Source organism: Bos indicus x Bos taurus, chromosome 27 (assembly GCF_003369695.1).
Source record: "Bos indicus x Bos taurus breed Angus x Brahman F1 hybrid chromosome 27, Bos_hybrid_MaternalHap_v2.0, whole genome shotgun sequence".
In the NCBI taxonomy this organism is placed as follows: domain Eukaryota; kingdom Metazoa; phylum Chordata; class Mammalia; order Artiodactyla; family Bovidae; genus Bos; species Bos indicus x Bos taurus.
The window spans coordinates 36,972,233-36,990,209 of NC_040102.1; the positions used below are offsets into that span (position 1 = coordinate 36,972,233).

A 17,977-nucleotide genomic window follows, 5' to 3' on the forward strand; every position below is an offset into this window, starting at 1 on the left:
AGCGTCGGGAGGTGTGAGTTCGAGGGTTGAACTTGTTAGCTACGTGATCACAGGCATGCCACTCTGCCTCTTGAGCTAAAGAGAGTCACACTAAATAATCTATGAGCTCCGTGCCATCTAAGGCATTGATTCTTTCGGTCAGATACACAAAGACACCTCCATGCTGTGGTCCCTCTTTTGTTCAAGTGCTTTTTTCATATTTTTAAATGTATGTTGCTAGTTTGTTTGCTTGTTACAAATCCCCCAAGTGCCCCTCAAGGATCACAGAGCACCCTCATCTTCCTGTTATGCAGTTCTTAAAGTCTTATTTTTATATATGACAAGGGCTTAATATATAGTATGTATTTTAAAAAGTCCTACAACTCAACAACCACGAAAAGGCAACTAATCCGATCTTAAAAGGGACAAAGGACTTAAATACACATTTCTCCAGACAAGATAGACAAATGGCCAGTGAGTATATAAAAGGATGCTTACCATCATGAATCATCAGGGAAAAGCAAATCAAAACCACAAGACACTACCGTATACCCATTAGGCAGCTGTTATTAAAGAAAAGCTATTATAAAAATTAATAATAACACACGTTGATAAAGGTGTAGAGAAAATAGAGCCCCTGTGCACTGGTGGTGAGAATGGAAAATGGTGCAGCTGGTATGGAAAAGAGCATGGTGGCTCCTCAAAAAAACATTCAAAATTTATTGCTTCACGGGTGCAGTTTTGCAAGAGTTTGCAAGAGTTTAGTTTTGCAAGACGAAGCATTTTGGGGATGGATGGTGGGAAAGGTTGCACATCAGTGGGAATGTTAATTAATGTTAGTTAATTCCACTGAACTGTACACTTCGAATGGTTTAGAAGGTGCCCTTTGTTATGTGTATTCACCACAATTAAAATTTAAACAATGACAGGAAATAGTGACTTGGCTTAATAGTTTAAAAAAATGTATCAAAAAACAAGGAACTCTCTCTGTGAAGACAGACGAAACAGAGGCACTCTACTCATATGACATGATGCGTTAAAAGACTTTCCAACAGAATAACCTGTGCCTCGGGTACCAGAGCGGGCCTTAAGCCCCGGGATGAGGTAGACACGGAAGAATTAGCATGCGGTAGTGAGTCAGGCTGGGACCCGGGACCCTCTGCTGCAGGGCCTGCCCCTGGACAAACGTCTCCTCCAGCAACAGAGCACAAAGAGACTACAAGGAACTAAAACCAGCTGCGTGCGTGAGCAGCTGGGCAAATTCTGGACGAGATACACAGACCAAAAACCCAACTGACACTTCTGAAGAGTCGGAAGCAAAAGCAGGATACTCTGCCCCCGCACTCAGCACCGCCAAAGAGGTGGGCAGACCACCGAAGCCACCCCTCCAGTGGGAGCCCTGGACCCCCGTGGCTGCCCGGCGTGCCTCCAGGAGTGAGCAAGGGTGCCGGATGCTTGTTTGCGCTCCCTCCTCGGCCACAGAAACCTCAATAAAGCCTTGCCCGGGTTTCTCGTAGGGCCTCCTATCAATTTCCATTAAGAGAAGGTCAAGAACCCTGGTGGATATCAGAAATAGAAGCCGTAGTGTATCAACACAACAGAGGTTATGCAATCACAAAAGTTATACTTCACGACAGCACACCATCACTGAGAAAGGCTGCTGACATGATGTTGAGAAAATAGCAAAATATAAAACTGAAAGGTAAACCTGAGGTGTCCAATTATGTGTGCCTTTAGACAGGGACTCCAGTGGAAAAGGCAAAATGAAATTAGTTCCTGTGTCAGGGTAGTTTTTTTTTTTTTTTTTTTTTCTACTTTAAAATGCATCTTTAAAATTGTTATGATAAGTGTATACAAAAAATAAAATAATAAGTGAGAGTAGAATAAAACAGAATATCCAAGGTTCTCCCTCTCAGAAAAAGGAAATACTCCGAATACAAGATCACCATTCCTTCGAGAAGAAACACTTTTATTTTCAGTCTCAGCTATGCAGAACAAGTGGAAATGGCTAAGGAGGAGAGATACCGTTTGGACCCACAGCAAAGGTTGCCCCAGGTCTGCCAGCCAGAGCTCACCATGCTCTGCACTGCTCTGGTTACATTCCCCATGTGACCCACGGCCCTGGAGATCTCCGTGTTTACGACTTTTCCTAAAAAGCTCTAAGTGTGTGGACAGAGCCTATTTCTGAGTCCACGGCATGCCTCCCACAGTGCTGGTCACTTCTGAAGTCTCTTGCCAGATGAGTCTAATTACATCCAGGGGAATGGTGGGGGGGAGGGAAGGACTGGGAGTTTGGGATTAGCAAATGGAGTATATATAGAATGGGTAAACAAGGCCTGCTGTTCATCACAGGGAACTATATTCATATCCTACGATAAACCATAGCAGAAAAGAATCTGCAAAAGAACAGATATGTGTGTGTGTGTGTATAACTGAGTCACTTTGCTGTGTAGCAGAAACTCACACAACATTAAAAATCAACTATACTTCAATACGATTTTTTTCAAAGGGTAGACCGACTACCTGCTGTTCCTTTTGACCAATTACTGTGTCAAATAATGCCGCAGTGTGGGCTCCACGTCACAGAGACAAGCACGAGAAAGCAAGCGCGCACAAGGTCACGGGTGCTGCCGGCGTCAGCAAGTCCAAGGTCCAGGGTTGCATGTCTGCTGGTGTCCGTTATACCGAGAAGTATATAAACTGGAGAAGCAGAAGAACACCTCTTAGCGTGGCTCAGCTTTGATTCCGTGTCTCACTGGACTGTGGGTCGATCATGTCCCCGGAAGCCCAACATGTACAGACAAGAAAAGCCTGCAGGGGCTGCCAACTCTGGGCTCCGGTATCAGGTCCCAGACCCTGGGGTCTTAAAGCACCCCTCTGCACCCCCGAGGGAGGGCCATCCAGGCTTGCCATTGGCAGTAAGGCCCTCTTTTTCTATCTAGATGGGGACCTGGTGGGAAGTTTTCTGTCCATTTCCTGGTGATGGGAGAATAAACACAGCGTCTGTACATGTTTGAAGATGAAGGGAAAATCCATCCTTACGAATGCCCTGTGTTCCCCAGGAGCGGCTGGAGAAACAGCCCTGCAGTTCCAAACACACAGACGATTATAAACACCCACAGGAACACCCTGTCCACCACCATGGCCACGTATTTCCAGTCGTCCTCTACCTGAAAGACAAAATGTCAAGCATCTGTAAAAACTGAAAACCGTGGGAGATAAGCTCTGTTTCAAATATAAGCTGCCTCCTTTGCACAGAAGATTCGCTGACAATTTTTAAAGCAAATATCCCTACGATTCTGGTTAACCCGTGTCTCCTCCGTAGTGTGCACAGAGAACAACTGTTTGTCTGCAGACGGAGGGTGCGTGTGCGCCATCAGTCCTGGGGCAGAGGGCTGCAGAGTCAGCAGGCTCCCGCAGGGCACGCAGGGCTTCTCCTGACTGCAAGTGTGTGTGTGTGTGTTTGTGTGTGTGTGTGTGTGTGTGTGTAGGTCGCTCAGTCAAGTCTGACTCTTTGCGACCCCGTGGACTGTAGCCCGCCAGCCTCCTCTGTCTGTGGGATTTTCCAGGCAAGAATACTGGAGTGGGTTGTCATTCCCTTCTCCAGCCTGGCTGCAAGTAGCAGCCCTGAAAGAGCTGCTCAGATTGCTCCATTCTTGCGTTAACTGAGAAAAAAGCACAACCTGAAAGTTGAAGATTAATTTATTTTTAATTGGAGCAAAATTGCTTTACAATATTGTGTTGGTTTCTGTTGTCCAGCAACTTGAATCAGTCATAATTATATAAATGTAAGGCTCTCCCTCTTGAGCCTCCCACCCTCCCCCTCGAGAGTTATGTTCTATTCGTGGATTTTCTGAGGACTTCAAGCCTGGGAGGCAGCCTCTGAGATTACTCTGAGGGACTGCTCTGAAGAGGTAAGGGAGGAGCCAGGATAATAAGATTTTGCAACAAAGACCAGGTAGTCAGAATATCAGAAGATGATGTTGCAGAACATTCTGTTGCATCTGAGTGCCACAATCATCCTTTGATGTTTCAACTGGCTAGTTTTTTTGCAAAACCTCCTATATATCCTGGCTTATTCCTACACAATCTCCTGGGATAAACAAGAATACTTAAAAAGAATGTATATATATATGTATAACTGAGTCACTTTGCTGTACAGCAGAAACTAGCACAACATTGTAAATCAACTATCCTTCAATTGTTTTTTAAGTTTTTAAAAAGATTACTGTTAATCAAAGAAAACCAGACATCTCAAGTTAATGAGTTTACTGCTTTTCTATAGGTGGGAAGAGGCAAGAGTCTGGGCTTATGGAAATCATTCCTTGGATGTGCACCTTATCTGTCTAGGGCCAGCATCCCACTTTCTCCATCCTGAGGCCCCTCAGGGTGCACAGCTGAGGGTGACGGCAGTGACTGATGGCTTGACGGCTACAGCATCCATTGTTAACTGATAGAGCGGGGACATTTTTCACCCACTCTTTTCATGAGCACCATGGAATCCCTGACCCTGCGGCAAGTCCAGGAACTGGGTTTGAGGCAGCAGAGGGTGGGGCATAAGCTCTGCAGGATGATGGTCCCTCATCAGGAGCCAGCAGCCCTCTAGACCCTGGCATCACACTAGAGTGGAGAGTTCCTTATACCTCTCCTGCCCTTCCTGTTCCCAAGCTCCAAGGGCCCTATCTGGTGGTCCTGAAGTCAGAGCAACTGTCCCCTAGGTTTGATGAAGGTGTCCTCACAGAAGGGAGTCCCAGGCTCACCTGCTGCTGATACCAACCCCCCCTGCACCTGTGTGACACGCACTCACTGTCCTCCCTGGCACCAATGGTCAGACTTCAGGTCTGCGATGTCCTTTCATCAGGAGATATGGATGCTGGCAGCTGCCATCAGGTCAGACCCAGACCCCTGGCATGAGTTTTCAGAGGCGCCTAGCTAGTCATCGTGATGGGATGGAAAGTTGGCATACATTTCTTGAGCTCTCTCTCTGGAGGATGGGGAGGTCTATCCTGCTATAGTTAGGCCCTGGGCAGCAGGAGCCGACTGAGTTGATGCTAAAAATATCCCCGAAGCTCATCCCACCAGCACCTGCATCCCTGTCAGGTCTACTGAGTGCGATCGGAGCTGCAGCATTCCGTCCTATCCCTCGACTGGCTCTTCCCTCTCCCAGCCTTCCTTAAGCAGGGGCTCTCAGTCTAACTAAACCAAGATTGCCCTGAGTGTTTGTTTTAACCAGATTTCACTTGAGTTGACATTTCTGGCGGCAAAGATTTGCTCTGAGGCTACCCCTTACTCCATCCCTTCACCCAGGGCAGTTCACCCATAACTGCAGCATCACAGAGCTGGATCTCAGGGCACCCACTCTCTGACTGTCTTGCAAACAGAACTCACGCTGGAGTTCTGACTAGGGTTCTATGCAGGGCCCCTAGGACTGCTGTGGGTGGACAGGCTAGAAGACTCATGCATTTACCTCCTTTGTTTCATTTTGGGTCTTCATGTTTTCCGCTATGAAATGAACACTATCGATTACATCTTCGACTTCAGGCGAGAGCTCCGAATTTTCAGCCATCCACTGTAAAGGCTGATGACTTAATCGTCTCTTGCTGGTGGCAGGCTCACCAGATCTATGACAGTGGCAGCATTCTTTAAGAAGTCTGGGCTCTTTGTGATGCTCAAACTTGACTTTGGCAGGCCTACTGGAGACTCCTTTGGGGTTTCTATGAGCTCCTGTCTCCTTCATCTTGTCCAGAGGCCTCTTCATCATCAGCATCTGGGGTAACAGCCGGAGGAAGACCGCCTTCACCCACGTGGGCATGCTGTGAGTGGTCGGGGTGCGATAGTGGATGTTTAGCACAAACACCGTGACCACGATGGACAGGGTGACGAAGATCATGGTGAAGAGCAGGTATTCGCCCACCAGGGGGATCACGAGAGACGTGGACGGGATGGTCTCTGTGATCACCAGCAAAAACACAGTCAGAGAAAGCAGCACTGAAATGCAAAGAGTCACCTTTTCACCACAGTCAGAAGGGAGGTAGAAGACCAACACAGTGAGGAACGAGATAAAGAGGCAGGGGATGATCAGATTAATGGTGTAAAACATTGGGAGCCTCCTGATGTAGAAAGAGTAGGTGATGTCTGTGTATATCTCTTCACAACAGTTGTACTTTATGTCATGCTTGTAGCCAGAAGCGTCGACAATTTCCCACTCGCTGTTCTCCCAAAACTCATTCATGTCCACTTTAGAGCCAATGATTAGAAGGTCAATTTCAGCTTTGTCGTAAGTCCAGGAACCAAATTTCAGGGAACAATTTTGATGGTCAAAAGGGAAAAAAGTGATGTCCATTGGACAGGAACTCTTAAAAATCGCTGGTGGAGTCCAGGTTATCATGCCATCGTATTTAAGAAGAGCTTTTGTCTTGCCTTTGACTTGGAAGTCGCCGACCGCACTGCAAAGTAAATCAGACACTGTTAGTGACTCCCCCGCGCTTCAGGTCCACCTGCACCAAAGGCAGCTTTGGAAAAAGACTGGCTGTGGGGTGCGCATACTTGTTGTAGAGAACGATGTCGGGCTTCCAGATCATCTCGGCAGGAACACGGAGAGTCTCAATGCCGTCATATTCCGTGGGGTCCCAACGCAGTTTATAATCATTCCAGATCTGCAGGAAATAGGAGTCAGTTTAAAAAATTCTTCACTTACTTTTAATATGTTAGTCCTATATTGGTTCAACATTTTTTTGAAAAATCAGTCATTCCAACTTATTCTTCCTTTTGCTCTTAATCTTTTATGCAGATTTTGCAATAAACCTATCATCTTACTATCTTTTACTATTAGAAGTGGATTGTTACTAGAGATTGAATATGGCCCTTTGAATGTGGAAATGCAGGAGACTCTGGTTTGATTCCTGGGTTGGGAAGATCCGCTGGGAGAAGGGATAGGCTACCCACTCCAATATTCTTGGGCTTCCCTGGTGGCTCAGTTGGTAAAGAATCCACCTGCAATGCGGGAGACCTGGGTTCGATCCCTGAGTTGGGAAGATCCCTGGAGAAGGGAAAGGCTGCCCACTCCAGTATCCTGGCCTGGAGAATTCCATGGACTGTATAGTCCATGGGGTCGCAAAGAGTCGGACATGACTGAGCGACTTTCACTTTACTTTGGTTTCTACCAAAAGCTGGGAGATTAAACTCAAGGGGAACAAGGTGGTTGAGCTGATTGGGGCAAAAATAGGTTATCCACTAGATATTAGATATGCATCTATTGATTATTGATTAGCTGATCAAGTTTATAGACTCAGTTTCCACATTCCATAGACTATGTTCAATCTCTGGTAGCAATCCATCTCTAATAATAAAAAGATAGTAGGATGGCAGGTTTATTACAAAATCTGCATAAAAGATTAAGAGCAAAAGGAAGAATAAGATGGCATGACTGATTAAACCAAATAGTGGGAATCTAAGCCACAGCAGAATCAAAGAGCGGGTAAGCATCTGGCTCTGGAGCTCAAGATACAAACAAAAATAGGAGACCTTCAAAGGCCGGAGTCAGTGAGAACTTTATCCCTAGGTTCTGCACCTGAAGTTTGCAGCCAGGCAGCTGTTACCAGATTGAAGTTTGGGCTTTGGAGATAGACAATATTTTATTCTCTGTCATAAACTGGAGATGGAAAGAGGGAGTTCTAGTGGGTTTTATCCACTGGACATTATTAAACTGACACGTCAGTGACATAGTTCCCAGAGAAGCGTAAGTGACATAGACACATACGTGACGTAGCCACAGGTTGGTTTCCATGATCTGGTTTACTTCATCCTGGGAAGAGGAAACAATGTTTTTTTTTAGCCTCAAATGTACCTGCTAAGAGAAGTGAATCTTAGAGCAAAAATCACAGCTAGAAAGAGCTGAGCTGAGTTCATGCTAATGGAGGAAAACAAAGAAGACTGAAAAGGCAACTTATAAAAATCAACCAGAAATACAATATTTCCACACTGGTCCCCACCCTGTTGACTTCGAAAGGAAATGTGGCTTTACTACTGTCTTTCAAATCTGATTGAAGCTTCACTTTTTCTGTGAAGGCTTTCTGACCTCTGCAGCCCACAAAGCCTTCTGATCTCATGAAAGAAAAGAAGGGAGAGAATGGAGAGTGGGAGGAGGGAGGGGCCATCCAGCAGATGGTGGAGGGCTTCATTGTTTTGTGATCTTTTTCCCCAGCTGTGCCCCAGCACCCTCTAGGCTCTCAGTCCTGAGTCCAGCCACCCCTCAAGGTGTCAGCTCAGCTCACCATGGAGCCTTTCAGCTGGATCCTGCCACTCCCCACAACACATCTCTCACTCCTGCCCAAGCCACTGCTGATTGTTTCACTCATTCATTAACAAATATTTATTGAGTACCTACTATGTGCTCTATAAATGCTGGGGTTACAGAAATAACCAGGATTGGAAAATACCCCTACCTATGTGTGTCTGATGGAGAAGGGAATGGCAACCCACTCCAGTATTCTTGCCTGGGAAATCCCATGGACAGAGGAACCTGGTGGGCTACGGTCCATGCAAAGAGTCGGACACGACTAAGCGACTAACACACATGTGTGTATCTAAGCTATTAGCTGAGGAGACAGAAAATCAAAAATAGATATATGATACAATGTAAGATGCTTCCCTGGTGGCTCAGGTGGTAAAGAATCTGCCTGCAATGCAAGAGACCCATGTTCGATCCCTGAGTTGGAAAGATCCCCTGGAGAAGGCAATGGCAACCCATTCGGTATTCTTGTCTGGAGAATCCCCACGGACAGAGGAGCCTGGTGGGCTACAGTCCATGGGGTCACAAACAGTCAGATACAACTGAGGAACTAACACACACACACACATAATGTAAGACAGTGATAAGTCTTACGGGAAAAAATAAAGAGGGATTGAGTGGTGTGTGCATGTGTGTGTGTGCACACATGCATACACATTTCTTTTAGACAGGGTGAAGCAGGAAGGCTTCTCTGAGGAGATGGTTTAAGTAAGTACCTAAATGACCGGCAGAGGGTCACAGAGCTCTCTGGAAGAAATGCATTCCAGGTGGACATCCCAGATATAGTGTGTTCCTAAGTAGCTACCACCTCCCAGTGGAGTAGATACTGAAGACACATCCAGAACCTTCAGCGACCTCACAGTGCAATGCTAGGAGGTTGTTGATGGTCACTAGTGCAGCAGTGGGTTCCCAACACTTACCACGTTTCTACCCCAGACACAGGAGCACCTTCCAGAGAGAACAGCTCACAGCTCAGAGAGCGGTAGCCACGTTGGACACCAGCCTACTGAGGTTCCCTGAGCTGCTCTGCAGTTCTCCACGCCCCCCAGAAAACGCTCCCTGGAGACCTCATCAGCAACAAAGTAATGCAGAGGAAAAAAATTTCTCATCAGCTTCCTTCTCCAAAGAGGTTTGTGTTAAGTCATGGTAAGCCCCAGGGTTTTCAAAGGAGTTTCCTTAACTGCTTTCTATTGGTCAGAGCAGGCAAAGAAATGGACTATGCTTGTCCATGACTTTACAATTACCCAAGTCTAAGGACAGTGCCTTCTGCTCATAGGAGGGTCACCTTGTGACCTGCAGATTCCAGCAGGAGCCTTGTCAATAAATCCATCGGCTGTCAGTCCGGAGCGGACCAGCTCTGCAACCCAGAAAGGTCTCAGAGGCGACAGTTATAAACGTCTTCCAAAGACTCTTCCTCTCTGCCCACTAATACACTGTTCAGAGAACCAGAGCACGCCGTGAGCTAGAACGCTGTGTTCAGAGGATTAAAATCAGCTGGCAGTAGCACCCAGTATCCCTTCTCCCCTCTGTACTTCCACAGCCTGGCGGAGCTCCAGGTGGTGTGGACCTGTTTCATGGAGGGTAGACATCCCCAGAGATGTCAGCCAAATTTATGGATCAGGACCTGGTCGGGAAAGTCTCATTCTCCATCCAGTGTCAGACCACACCAACGGCCATGGGAACTGCTATCAGACAGCGCAGGCGAAGGAGGCCCGAGACCCCACAATGCCACCCTGCATTCTTGGAACCATCACCCTGTATCTCTTTCTTGGGAAAATAAATGAGTTGACACCTTGATTGAATTAAAGGATTGGAATTACAGTTTTAAGTGGACTCGATTCTGGAGCAGTAGCAACAGGTTCAGAGGCTGAGATCAGAAAGGGCAGGTGGGCTACGTTTTGAAAGCCTTCCGTTTGTCATTGCAGGTATGCCAGGCCACCAGAAACACAGGCCAGGGGCTCTGTCTTGGATCCATGAGGCGGGGCAGTAGAAACACTCCTACTCTGAAGATCCTTCAGTCAGTAAACTTTGTGGCCAAGGTCATTCTATGCAGCAGCAAACACACTTCTGTGTAGAGCTCTCTGGTGTTCTAACGCCAAGCGTGAGGCTCAATCAGCAGCAGCTGGCCTAGAATCTTCTAGAAGGGGGTTGGTAATTGCACGCCTGGGCTTTATTGCATCACAGTCACCCCCAGGCCTCACCATGACTCAGTGGCGACCATGCACATGGCCCACAGGGACTTCTGGTGCTCCGCATGAGAACAGGTAGCCTCCAAAATACTAATTAGGACTGCGATAGTGATATCGGACAAAGTAACGCAGAGGAAAAAAATTTCTAAAGACAAAGAGGGACATTAAGTAATGATAGAAGATTTAATCCTATAGGAGGACATAATGATCCTAACTGTGTGCACCAAAAACAGAATTATAGGAAACAGAAACTGGTAGAGCTGAAAAAATAAACAGATAAATCCCCAGTTAGAGTTAGAGATTCCCAGCAGCCAATAGAATTGCTTGACAGAAATCAGCCAAAATAGGGACAATCTGAACAACAGGATCTAATTGATGTATACAGACACGCCACTCAAAAACAGCAGAACACACCCTTTTTCAAGCATGAATGGAATACTAACCAAGATAGATCATATCCTTATCATGAGCCATCAAACAAACCTCAAAAATTTTGAAAAGCTGGAATCATAGTGTGCTTCTTACCACAATGGAATCAGACTAGAAATCAGTAACAAAGAGACAACAGGGAAGTCTCTAAATCCATGGAAATTAAATTTCTAAATAATCCATGAGTCAAAGAGAAGGTCTCAAAGGGAAGCTTTTAAAATACATAGAACTGAGTGGGAACAAAACCCTAATACATCAAAATATGACAGACACTGATAAAAACAGTTCTGAGAATGAAATTTGCAGCTAAATGCTTACATTAGAAATGAGAAAGTGGGAAGTTGGGGCTAGCAGAAGTAATTTATTAAATATAGAATGAATGAACAACAGGTTCTATTGTATAGCACAATATCCTATGATAAACCATAGTGGAAAAGAATATTTTTTTAAAAAATGTATATATATTACATACATCTAACTGAATCACTTTGCTGTACAACAGAAATTAATACAACGTTGTAACATTTATTAAAGGAATGAGTGGGGGCTTCCCTGGTGGCTCAGCAGTAAAGAATCCACTTGCCAATGCAGAAGACACGAGTTCGATCCCTGATCAGGGAAGATGCCACAAGCTGTGGAGCAACTAAGCCCATGAGCCGCAACTGCCTACTCTGTGCTGCAGAGCCCATGAGCCACAGCTGCTGAAGCCGACTCACTCTAGAGCTCATGCTCCGCAGTAGAGTAACCACCCCTGTGAGAAGCCCTCGCACCACAACTAGAGTAGCCCCTGCTAGCCGCAACTAGAGAAAAGCTCGAGCAGCAATGAAGCCCAAATGAATAAGTTTATTTAGCACAGCCAAAAATAAATAAGTGCATAAAATTATTTTTTAAAAAGGAACCAATGAACTCAATGCTAATTTAAAAAAATAAAAAGAATGAGTGGTCCCATCTAGGTGGGAGAAAACATCTGGCTCATCTTCTAAAATCAGTGTTTACCAGCGTATACACACTTCCAGCCTGGGCCAGAAGCCAGAGGATGGGCCAGGGCCAGCCCGGCCCCCTGGGAAGCATGGGCTGGAGAAACACGATGGGCGGGCCCAAGACTTCACATCCTTATCCAAGGGCGTCCCCCTAGGCGCGCCTGGGGCCACCACCGTTTCTCCCAAGCAAAGCTGAGCAGAAGGAGGGCTCCTCCCTGTCTGGGGCTGCCCCCGTACCCAGTCCATGTGCTGTCTGTCTGTACACCAGCGTCTCACAGATGGTCCGCACGCCCCTCAGGAGCCTGCCTATTTCTAGAATTTGGTCCATGTCCAGAGCCTCGCGCCAGCCTGCCCCTGCCACGCTTGGAGTCCAGAACCCGCCCCGTACTGGGGCATCGGGCCCCACACCTCCTCTGCCAGCACCTAGGTGCCAAGATTGTTCAAAACAAAGAACTCTCATCCTCCCTGCCCTTGAACAGGGTACCAATTAATTTAAATGAAGACCTCCAAACACCCATCTGCTTCTCAGGACTCGATGGAACCCTGTATAATAAGAAAGTGAACTTTTTCTTTATTCTGTAACACAGGAGACTTAGAGCAATTCATCTGTAGAGTAAAAGAGGCACGAGCGTTGTGGTTAAACAGGCTTGACTGAGCTGCAGTGCTGCCCTCTGTAACCATGTGTCGTTAGGAGCGTGGCTGACCTGAGCTGCTGTCTCCCCAGCTATAAGATGCAAAGGACATCCACGAAGTGTAGACACTGGCACATAATAGGTGCACGACGAAGTCAACTCCTTTTGTATTCCCCCTTCAACTGCCCCTCCTTCGCCTCTTGGCTTCATAAACTCGTTCTAAGAGCATTTCCAGAAATACACTACCTTAACAGAAATAAATATATTATTTTGCCAACAAAGGTCCTTCTAGTCAAATCTATGGTTTTTCCAGTAGTCATGTATGGATGTGAGAGTTGGACCATAAAGAAAGTTGAGTGCTGAAGAATTGATGCTTTTGAACTGTGGTGTTGGGGAAGACTCTTGAGAGTCCCTTAGACTGCAAGGAGATCCAACCAGTCCATCCTAAAAGGAATCAGTCCTGAATATTCATTGGAAGGACTGATGCTGAAGCTGAAACTCCAATACTCTGGCCACCTGTTGCAAAGAACTGACTCATTTGAAAAGACGATGCTGGGAAAGATTGAAGGTGGGAGGAGAAGGGGATGACAGAGGATGAGATGGTTGGATGGCATCACTGACTCGATGGACATGAGTCTGAGTAAACTCCGGGAGTTGGTGATGGACAGGGAGGCCTGGCCTGCTGCAGTCCATGGGGTCGCAAAGAGTTGGACATAACTGAGTGACTGAACTGAACTGAACAGAAATAATGACAGCATCCTCGGGGGGAGTGGATCCCTTGCAATGGGCCAGCTTTGAAGGGCCGGTACTTCGTAGATTCTTGATTGTTCCTATTATTTTTTTTTTTTTTCAAGATTTTGCTTTTTTTTTTTTGGCTGAGCCACATGGCTTGTGAGATCTTAGTTTCCCGACCTGAGTTCAAACCTGGGCCCTTGGAGTCCAGCATGGAGTACTGCCCACTGGACTGCCAGAGAATTCCTTTAAATCCCCTTATTTACCCCCGTGCAGTCAGTGGGAATTGCTCGGAGCCCTCAGAGTTGGAGCCCCTTGAGTCCACGTGGTATGTGGTGACCCCCTCGCGCTTACCACATCAGCCAGCTGTGTGATGGCCACTTCAAAATACACGGTGATTGGGTCGGAAACGTTCTCCACGGGCCTGATGAACTGGTTATAATGAGCGAACAGCTTGTGAAAGAGCCTCTCCTCCGATGCACAGCCGGCACAGCCTTTGGGCCAAACAGAGGGAGGAGTTAGAGAAGCAGAGAACGTGCCCCCGGGGAGGTTCCAGGGCCTTCCCTCCCCAGGAGGCGGGCATGGGCATCAGCATCCACCAGGACCACATCACCTGGCCCTCTTGGCCGGGCTCCTAGCCTTTGTCACGGAGATGACAAGAGTCGGGCCTTCGTCTCAGGACTGGTGAGAGGATAAACAAAGTGTTGCTGGGAAGAGCGCTTCCAAGCGGGTGGCAGCTCCATCACGGAACAGAACTCACCGTCTCGCTGATCTCGTAATTGCAGTCCTGAACTTGCCTGGTGGTCCAGTGTAATGGTAAGACTCTTCCTGCCAATGCAGGGGACGTGGGTTTGATCCCTGGTCCGGGAAGATCCCACGTGCCACGAGGTAACTAAGCCTGTGCACCACAACTGCTGAAGCCTGTGTGCCCTAGAGTCTGTGCTGCACACCAGGAGAGCCACTGAGAAGCCCACACAGTTAGAGCAAGCCCACACACAGCAGTGAGGACTGTGCTCCACACCAGGAGAGCCACTGAGAAGCCCACACAGTTACAGCAAGCCCACACACAGCAGTGAGGACTGTGCTCCACACCAGGAGAGCCACTGAGAAGCCCACACAGTTACAGCAAGCCCACACACAGCAGTGAGGACTGTGCTCCACACCAGGAGAGCCACTGAGAAGCCCACACAGTTACAGCAAGCCCACACACAGCAGTGAGGACTGTGCTCCACACCAGGAGAGCCACTGAGAAGCCCACACAGTTAGAGCAAGCCCACACACAGCAGTGAGGACTGTGCTCCACACCAGGAGAGCCACTGAGAAGCCCACACAGTTACAGCAAGCCCACACACAGCAGTGAGGACCCAGCGCCGCTGAAAATTAATTCATGAACTAAATAAAAAAAAAAAAAAGAAAAGCCCTGCTCTTTCTTGTCAAAGGACTGATCTGACTGGCCTTTGTTTCTACAGCCAGAAGGGTATGTAGCTGGGGAAATCTCATCAAACAAACACAAATAGCTATCAAGTTTATTAAGGTCTTAAGCCCTCCTCCTTTTTAAAATCAACTTTCAACTTCAATTATCTTGGAGATGTGTGAGAGTGCAAAGTTTCTAAGGAAAATTTTGCTGGAAATATTTTTTAAAGAACCCCCAAAGTTCTTAAGCCATAGCTCTTTCGGTCATTCAGTTTCAGACAATAATGTAATCATATTTCTTTGTATTTTCCTAAGAATGCATTAAATGTAGGGTACTTGTCTTCATTTGACAATTCATCTCATTAATGCCCTTTTCCTATTCTTCCTCATAGAAGTCAAATTTGATACCTGAAATATTAGGCTATAAATTTCCCAAAGGGATTTATGCCCTGAAAGAAAAAAAATTTAAGCAGTTGCACAACTTATTAGGCAAAAACAAATGAAATGGTAGCTGTTATACTGCTAAATAAAACCTGTTCTTTGCCAAATGCATTTGAAAACACGAAAACATTGAGATTTCAGCAGGCAAGAACAATTTTTTTTCTTGAACTTTCTATTTTGTCTTGGGGTATAACCGATTAAAAATGTTGTGATAATTTCAGGTGGACAGTGAAGGGACTCAGCCCTACATATACACGTATCCATTCTCCCCCAAACAACTGTCCCATCCAGGCTGCCACGTAACATTGAGCAGAGCTCCATGTGCTATACAGTAGATCCTTGTTGGTTACCGATTTTAAATATAGCTGTGCGTACATGTCCATCTCAAACTCCCTAACTACTCCTTCCTCTAGTCAACTATAAGTTTGTTCTATAAGTCTGTTAAGACAGGAAAGAACAATTTTAGACATAAACCATCATTGTCTGCCATCTTTATTAATAATGATAAAGATATTTCTCCATAAAACAGGTAATACAAAAATCCTCCTGTTCCCTATTTTCCTCCTTTAAGATTTTACTTTTCTTTTGAGACATTGCAGATGAACCCTCCATGAGTCTTGACAAGCAAATCCCTGCAAAGCCAACCACACGTGGAGGTGTGGCTTTGTAGATATGGACAGAGCAGCAGCTGTCTGTTTCTAAGTCCTAACTTTGAAAATGAATGACCTTCCTCTTGAGACATACCCCAGGACAGGGATATAACATATTTCCCCAAACAAAGGCAATTACCTACGAAACGAAAGGCTTCATAGATTGAGGAATAGTATCAGCTAATAAAGCACAGTTCTGAAAAAACATGTAAATACAGAAGAAGAAATTGAATGCATCCATGGCAAAGATAGGCAGGAAACTGTGCCATTGTTACTGTTGCATATTTTCATTGGGAAAATAAAATAAAATATGGTTTACAAAGTTTTCTTGTCCTCCCCATCTCATTCCCCCAATCTCATTTTACATGTTAAGTCAACCAATTAAAAATGAATAGGTTAATTAACAGCTGTGTGAGGAGTAACTCCTGTACAAACACTCTCCATATTTATCCTTAGAGTATCCCATCTCTGCTCAGTGGCGCACAAATAGAAGCGTATATACACGCAGCTAAAAAGGGAATACGAGAAAAAGCAGAAATAAAACCTACCTTTAAAGCACAGAGCAAATACACACCACCAGACACACAGCGCAAAGCGAAGGGCTCCCTGACCCCCGCGGGGCAGCATGATTAAAACACTCTGATTTCTTGTCCCAGTCAAAGGATTATGGAAAACAAAGAGCTCTCAGCCAGCCACTCACACTGGACTTTAAATCGCCAGAGTCCACTGCAGTCCAAGTGTCTTTTCCAGGAAATGAAAACCTTCACAATATAACACGGTCGTTCCCAACATCGGAGGCTGAAGCCAACCAAAAGGGCAAACCCAAAGGACTCAATCTGATAGCAGATGAGTCATCTCATCTCCTGACACCCTAGATCGCTTCTCGTGCAGGAGCGAAGAGGAGGAGAAGCGGGAGGGGCGGCCGGGCAGACAGCCCCGAGGAGGGATGGAAAACTCTGTCATGGATAGTGCATCTTTGCTGAGCATCTTTTCCCAGCCACAGTCCTGAGGGCAGCGAACACGCCTTTCCTGAGCTGCAGCTGTAGGTAAAGCGCCTGCCAGGTCCCAATGCGTGTATTCTGATTCACTGAGTTCTCTAGCCCATCGGGGCTTAACCTTGTTACCAGAAAACGTTCTAAAATAGGAGTCCCTGTTAGGTGCGGCTCTGGGAGGACAGAATTAATTTGGTTTTGTCTGACTTCTAGTGCCAGGTCCTTCTGAGCTCAGAGATGGTCCTACAGGGACTTGAGATCAGCCTCCTGAGAATGAGATGAATGAATACTGAACACATGATGCCAACTGGACTGCTCTGTTTATTTAGACATCCTTGTCACAGTTCATTTTCTTATCATTTGCTTCTTTCCTCTGTAAGTTGTGTCAATAACCTTCTGATGAATTATGCTTTCTGGCCAGATTTTGGTGTTGGTTAAGGGTGAGTTAGCAGCAAAATGAGAAGACAACCTACAGAATGGGGGAATTTATTGGCAACTCAAATAAGGGGTTCATATCCAAAATATGTAAGGAACTCATAAAACTCAAGAGCAAATGAATAAATCCCAGTTGAGAAATGGTCAAAGGACCTGAATAGACATTTTTCCAAGGAAGACACAGATGGCCAATGGGTATATGAAGAGGGCTAGGGTTAGGGTTAATCGTCAGGAAATGTGAATCTAACCACAATTAGGAGGTATCACCTCCTACCTACCAAGATGATGTTGTAAGAAGACAAGAGCTAACAAGTGTTAGTGGAGAAAAGGGGATCCCTGTACAGTGTGTGGAATGTAAATTGGTGCAGCCACTCTGGAAAACAGTAGAAAGGTTCCTCAAAAAATTAAAACTAGGACTACCATACGATCTAGCAATCTCACCTCTGGGAATATATCCAAAGGAAATGAAAGCAATTTCTCAGAGCAGTATCTGGACTCCCATGATTGTTGCAGCGTTATTATTCACAAGATATGGAGACAACCTGCTGTCCCACAATGGATGAATGAATGAAGAAGTTGTGATACATGTGTATGTGTGCATATAATAGAATACTATTCAGCCATGCAAAAGAAAGAAATCCGTTTGTGACAACACGGATGAACCTGGAGACATTAAGCTCAGTGAAATAAGCCAGAAGCAGACAAATACTGTATGATTTCACGTGCATGTGGAATCTAAAAAATTCCAGACTCACAGAAGCAGAGCGTAGGATGGCATGTTGGTAGGAAGTGGGATAGGGGTGATGATGTGCGTT

The 17,977-nt window shown here is 46.0% G+C and overlaps 1 protein-coding gene across 2 annotated transcripts; it reads right to left on the minus strand.

Moving 5' to 3' along the window:
• Positions 1-1,921: 1,921 nt before the first annotated feature.
• On the minus strand, positions 1,922-16,737 carry CHRNA6 (cholinergic receptor nicotinic alpha 6 subunit). Of its 2 annotated transcripts, none has more exons than XM_027530070.1 (6): positions 16,284-16,737; positions 13,586-13,725; positions 7,739-7,783; positions 6,526-6,635; positions 5,447-6,425; positions 1,922-3,149 (listed from the first exon to the last, which is right to left on the minus strand). In XM_027530070.1, the coding sequence occupies exons 1-6, from the start codon at positions 16,360-16,362 to the stop codon at positions 3,018-3,020; spliced, it is 1,485 nt and encodes a 494-aa protein (XP_027385871.1). In that variant the 5' UTR covers positions 16,363-16,737; the 3' UTR covers positions 1,922-3,017. The 2 variants fall into 2 exon arrangements, with proteins under 2 accessions (XP_027385871.1, XP_027385872.1); XM_027530071.1 differs by having other exon boundaries at positions 16,436-16,576.
• Positions 16,738-17,977: the final 1,240 nt, after the last annotated feature.

What these genes read in the sequence shown, in the direction of transcription:
- CHRNA6 (XM_027530070.1), bottom strand. Translation starts at nt 16,362, where the DNA reads ATGCTGCCCCGCGGGGGTCAGGGAGCCCTTCGCTTTGCGCTGTGTGTC. An exon ending in CCAACCTGTGGCTACGTCAC is followed by an intron (nt 6,636 to 7,738) that starts GTATGTGTCTAT and finishes TATTTCCTGCAG; the next exon opens with ATCTGGAATGATTATAAACT. An exon ending in GACATCGTTCTCTACAACAA is followed by an intron (nt 6,426 to 6,525) that starts GTATGCGCACCC and finishes TTTACTTTGCAG; the next exon opens with TGCGGTCGGCGACTTCCAAG.